At 41.0% G+C, this 6,254-nt stretch overlaps 1 protein-coding gene across 1 annotated transcript; it reads right to left on the bottom strand.

Moving 5' to 3' along the window:
- Positions 1 to 3,837: 3,837 nt before the first annotated feature.
- On the bottom strand, positions 3,838 to 4,266 carry LOC135705033 (larval cuticle protein 65Ag1-like). The gene has a single exon (XM_065226585.1). It carries the CDS (start codon positions 4,094 to 4,096, stop codon positions 3,869 to 3,871), a length of 228 nt encoding a protein of 75 aa, XP_065082657.1. The 5' UTR covers positions 4,097 to 4,266; the 3' UTR covers positions 3,838 to 3,868.
- Between the last annotated feature and the right edge of the window lie 1,988 nt (positions 4,267 to 6,254).

Raw genomic sequence — 6,254 nt, 5'->3', positions numbered from 1 at the left:
AAGAAAATAATTTGATACAGTAAGTACAGAAACATGCTTTTGCAGTTTGCTGCACAGAATCTTACAAAAAAGCAATAACGGGAACACACCCATCAAGAAGTTTTCAAAATTTTTGTACGAAATTTTACACACTGGATTTCGTTTTAAAACGAATCCGGAAGTTAAAACGAAATAATCAATGCCGTTTAAGGCAGCTTCTCTGAAATTTTCTAAATTGTCAAGAACTTCTCAGAACATCCTTAATGTTCTGGAAATTTTCCTGATATTAATGGAATTTCCCTGATGATCATTTCGATAGATCATTTTACCATAATTCATTGAAATTTCTTGAAAGTTTTTTTTTTTAATTTCCTTGAAGTTAATAGGAGTGCTCTAAAGTTCTCTAATCTTGATCGAAGTACACGGAACTCTCCTAGAGATAAAGAACCGCATAAACATCTTCAAACTTCTCTGAACTTCTTGAATGATGAAGCTTTTGATTTTTTTTTAATTAATGGGACTTCCTTGTAGTTCTCTGATCATTCCTACAATTTATCTGAAATTCTCGAAACTGCCATGAAGCTTTCAAAACTTCCCTTAAAATGTTCTCACATTTTTTCCGATGTTCATGGAGCTTCCCTAAAGATTCTGAAATTTTCATGAAAATCTCGGAACTTTTGGAACTTTCCAGAGTTTCTCAGAACTGTCGTTGAAATTAATTGAACAGCCCTGTGGTTCTCTGCTGTTCTCGAATATTTCCTGAAATTCTTCTGAAGGTCTTTTCTGAAGCTCTGAAATGAATTGATAATTCCGAAGAAGCTATAATCATCCCCGAAGCTCCCAAGACTTCTATGAAGTTACTACAATATATCTTAACTTTGTTGTGGTTTTCTGGAGTTCTTGGAAATTTTCCTGAAATTTTTGGAACATTTCTGATGTATACGGATCTCGATCTTGTTTTCCGTCATGAGCACCAATGCTATCGACGCCAGGCAGGCAGCACCCACACCTGGACCCTACCTATCGACCCATCAACTCATGAACCGGGGACCAACGGCTTTACATCCCTTCCGAAGGAAGGCGTGATCAGAGATGTTAAGCCTCAGAACATCCCGGCGGCGACAACTGGGATTGAACCCACGCCTGCTTGGGTGAGAGAGAATCACACTTACCACTGCACCACCGGCGCCGCTATCTCCTGATTGTAATATTGTAATAATATTGTATTAAATTTTGAAAAACAACAACTATTTGTTTTTAAAGGGTGATACGGTCAAAATTTGGTCAAGGGAAAACGCGTGTAAATCGGTGAAATCGTTTATTTAAAAAATCAAATTAAATTTCTTTTTCAAGTTCAATTAGTATAAAATTCAGGAAAAATATTCAGTTAGGCTTCCGCTTTTCCAAATCCGAATTGCCGGGCCTTACGCTTGACCCCTGCCATCAGATTTTGTACAGCCACCTTGTCCACCTTCTTCGCCGCAGAAAGCCAGTTTGCCTTGAACTGCTGCTCGCCCTTAGCAGTTTTTTGGTCTTCTTTAGGTTCCGCTTGACAATAGCCCAGTATTTCTCAATTGGGCGGAGCTCTGGCGTGTTGGGAGGGTTCTTGTCCTTGGGAACCACCTGCACGTTGTTGGCGGCGTACCACTCCATGGCCTTTTTACCGTAATGGCAAGATGCCAAATCCGGCCAAAACAGTACGGAACAACCGTGTTTCTTCAGGAAAGGCAGCAGACGTTTATTCAAACACTCTTTCACGTAAATTTCTTGGTTGACAGTCCCGGAAGCTATGAAAATGCTGCTTTTCAATCCACAGGTACAGATGGCTTGCCAAACCAGATATTTCTTTGCTAACTTTGACAGTTTCATGTGCTTGAAAACATCTGCTACCTTTCCCCTTCCTTTTGCCGTATAAAACTCCTGTCCCGGAAGCTGCTTGTAGTCGGCTTTGACGTAGGTTTCGTCGTCCATTACCACGCAGTCAAACTTCGTCAGCATCGTCGTGTACAGCCTCCGGGATCGCACTTTGGCCGTCGTATTTTGTTTATCATCGCGATTTGGAGTCACTACCTTCTTGTAAGTCGATAGTCCGGCTCGTTTTTTGGCTCGATGCACGGTTGTAGACGATACACCCAGCTTATTTGCGGCATCTCGGAGAGAGAGGTTAGGGTTTCGCTTGAAACTACCGGCAACTCTCTTTGTCGTCTCAGCGGCTTTCGGTTTTCGATTTCCCCCCGATTCAGACTTCCTGGCTGTCGACAAACGTTCCCCAAACACTTTAATTACATTTGTAACGGTTGATTTGGCAATTTTTAGCGATTTTGCCAACTTTGCGTGCGAGTAGCTCGGATTTTCGCGATGCGCGAGCAAAATTTTGATACGCTGCTCTTCTTGCTTGGACGGCATTTTGACAACTGAAGAGTGAATTCCAAAATCAAAATAGGAGCAACATTCTACACACACACACCTTCAAAATGAGGGGTGTTCAGGTTTTTTAAATGCAAAATTGAAAGAAATACGTCAAGTTGATATTGACCAAATTTTGACCGTATCACCCTTTAAATAGGCGAAATATCTCAGCACCACGCACACATATTGCGTGTCTGTTTATTTACATTTATCTGCTGCTTTCTATTCTATCCATTCCAATCGACGGAATTGTCCAAAACGGGTTGAAAACCTTTTCACAAAGCTCCAAACTTTTCAGGCGAGTGTGACTATTGTCGGCAGACTCTTTTTCTTAGGCATCCTTTCCAATTGAACTGCATGTTAACCAGCTGTTCCATTATCGGCAACTGGAAATCAACCGTATTTTGAAATGCGTATGTTTCATTTGACGAAAAATCTAGCATAACAGGCTTGGTCGTAAAAACGTTATCAGATTGAAGTTGAAAGACTAAGGAATCGTTTGAAAATATTCAGCGAAGTGTTTTGGTGAGAAATTTACGTTTAAATTTTGGTTGCCGAAAACAGTTAATGGATGTACCCAACACCGTGTTGCCAGATCTGAGTTAACCACATCCCTCAGGACCCGAGGAAAACAACCCGCGATACCCGTTAGAGATGTCTTGGATAGCCGAAATCTCGACTATTTGAATTTAATTTATGTGTTTTTAAAACGGATAGATCTGCGGATTTAGTAGTTAATGTCATCTTGTGTTCTCCCAAGTTGTTAGCTTCCCATCGGGGGTCCGTCATTTTGATCAGTTTGTCGCTTAGTTCGAGATCAAGAGCACATTGCTCTCCAAATCTTGTATTCTCAATCCCTACCCTGCCAACCATTTGTTTCTATTTGTTACCCCTAACCGCGAGATAGCCGCGAGTAATCGGCCCCCGCTTTACTAACGTTACTTTCTAGTAGTTTTGTGATCTAAACAATGAATATCGACTCCGCAAAGCTACAGCAAATGAGCCTGGAAAATAAATGCATTAAAAAAATAGAAAACAGTCAATGGGTGCCAACATTTACCCTACTTCTATCAATTTGATTGGAAATTTGTTTGAATTTTCCGCAAATTTCTAACAGTTGAAAACGCTCTCCAGTTTGGCCTACAAAAATTGCAACCAAAAGAACCTTATTTAAGTACAATTTTCATCACAACATAATTTAAGCGAGCTTTGAACATTAATAAGTTTTGAATTTTCCGGTCCCATTTTTAAGATTTTTACCCAATTGCAGCAACAGCAAACGCACCAATAAATGATAATACAGCCGAGTTAATAATAAAAGAGCGAATCTATAACGAAAATCGACAATTCCAGTTAGTCCCTTATGATTCTGAACGCTAGAAATGGTTCGTGAAAACCACTCATGATACAGACAAGGCAAAGAAATAAAACGCAGTCAACCCAAAAAAATCAAATATATCACACATTTTATTCACATAGCTTACAAAGTCGACAGCTTGTCAACGTACTCGTTCGGGACATGGGCACCTTCAGCACGGAATCCAGTCTGCCCATCGGCAACATACTTGACCTTGTACTCCTGGCCATCGTCACCGACAAACTGGAAATTGAAACCCTCTCCGTCGGCAACGTTTTCGTACTTGAGAATCTGGCTATCGGCGCTCACGGCAACCAAGGCGATCAGGGCGAATACAATCAGAACTTTCATGTTTCCTTTGAAAAATTCTCGGAACAACTGTGCAAATGAAATTCAAAATTCGTTCTAAAACTGCAACACCAACGTTCGAGTTGTTTTGTTTGGGAAGTAGATGTGACCACCTTTGGGGACAGGAAATCTCTTATATACCACCATCAACAGCTAATTTCGTATTCAGTGTGTTCTGATTACCGCATAGCCGGTTAGAAGTTAGAAGTCAACATTTAACCGCCACCACGAGGTGACCACCACCCGACACAGAAAGAAGAATTCTCGAAATCGGCACGAAACTGAATGACATTGGATGTTAAACATAAAATTTATAGAAGATGTTGATGTTGATGGCGAGCCCGAAACGCATGAGCGGAGTCGTGCTGACAAGAAGCACTTTTGAAGAAAGAAGTGTGGAATCTTAATAATAGGATCATAAAATAGGATCATGGTGTGAAACTTGCCGATTGGCTGGTCCCGAAAGTGGTGGATCACTGGTGTTGTGCTTATTTATAGATGACATCCTATCAAATCAGAAATGTTATTCATCTACCATTGTAATGAAAATATTGCGTTTTCCGTACTACCGACACTGGGCATTAAGCAATGTTAAATTTTGTTTACTAGGGAGGCTTTCAGCCTGGGGCTGGTTCGGCTCCGAACATTGGGCATTTCCGTTGCCTTCCAGGCAGCATTTTTTCTTCTACCTATTTCGACTTTAGTTCATACCTGGAAGTTGTGTCTTGTTGTGTACCTAAAGTCAAATAAAATACCTTCCCATAAATCGATGCACATCATTCCCATCCTGAAGTGCAAAGTCGCAAATCATCCAGAACATGAAGCTCGTAGTATTCTTACTGGTGCTCAGTGCCACCGTCATAGCTTTCGGCATTAGTGCCCCGGTAGAGGACGGTCAGCAGTCCAGCAATAAAGCGGTCCATCGTGTTCAGCGTCAGAGCATAGCGCTGAAAGTGGCATATCCCTTGTGGACCAGGATTCGACCGTATGTGTGGCGCTGGGTAAGCTACCGCGTTCGAGAGAGGTGGTTGGGTCAGCAAGAGAATCGGTCAGCTCGATCGGGCAAGCCGAAAGTGTCCAACTTCTATCGGTACGGACGTGCAAGGAACATGAGGAAGAACGCAGTGTAGATGTAGATTGCGGAAGAATGAGTTTGTAAAAAGTTAATAATTATAAGAAGATAGTAAACAAATAAATGCGCTTTAGGAACAGGAAGATAAAATTTCATCCAATTACAATTCAGAGAAAATTTGACCATCAATAATATCAAAACATATTGCCTGGGAAATTAAAATGATATCAAAAAAAAAATGTGTGTTTAATATTTGATAATGCTCAATCGAATGAAATTTACAGAGCTGAGGATTCTTCCGCTATCCAATAAGCATACTCCATGAGAACGGGATCCGCTTCCAGTACGGTTGCTTTCCACAGTCGATGACGCATCGACAGAAAGAACTGCTGATGAAGAACAATGAGGAGGACCACACAATAGTTGCTGCCGAGTAAACAGACGATCACGTGACACATATCGAGAGTGGCCTGTTTCTGTCGACAGCCGAGTCAACACTGGATATCAACAATGAAATATTTGGTTACGGGTAATCTACGGACATATTATCTAGTTAAATAATTCATGATCACAATATATTGGTTATTTTGACGTAGGAATACGTCTTTAATTTCTTTCGTATTAAAAAAAATCCAAATTCAGACATGTAACGAAAAATCCCAAACACGGACGTAAAGATAGAGCGCAAATCGAACCCACGACACATTGCGCATGCTTACATGAGCGAGATCACCAAGGGAGGAGAAAAGCAGCGGTAATAAAAACGTTTGCCAAATCGTTTTCTTCGTCATTTACTTTCAAGCAGTGTGGCCAACCAGGGAAAAAATCGGTGCCTTGGTGAAATTCCGAAGTTCAGAATGCGATTAAATTGAGGCGTAAAAGACTTCGACCTCTCCCAAAAGTACCAAAAGATGATCGTCAGCAGTCGTACTAACTTGTTGAATTCAAGGAAGCACGGAATGCTGCTAGAAATACTATTAGTCAAGCCAAGAAGGATAGTTGGGATAATTTCATCGCAACTATAAACCCTGAATCCACATCCAAGGAGTTGTGGGATAAAGTTAATCGACTTAGTGGTGGACGTGGCAG

Source organism: Ochlerotatus camptorhynchus, unplaced genomic scaffold (genome assembly GCF_037179485.1).
Source record: "Ochlerotatus camptorhynchus isolate MF236.1 unplaced genomic scaffold, CSIRO-AGI_Acam_v1.1 ptg000257l, whole genome shotgun sequence".
Classification (NCBI taxonomy): Eukaryota; Metazoa; Arthropoda; class Insecta; order Diptera; family Culicidae; genus Ochlerotatus; species Ochlerotatus camptorhynchus.
Note: the sequence above shows the minus strand (reverse complement) of the source record. Positions and strands in the feature narration are given on the sequence as shown.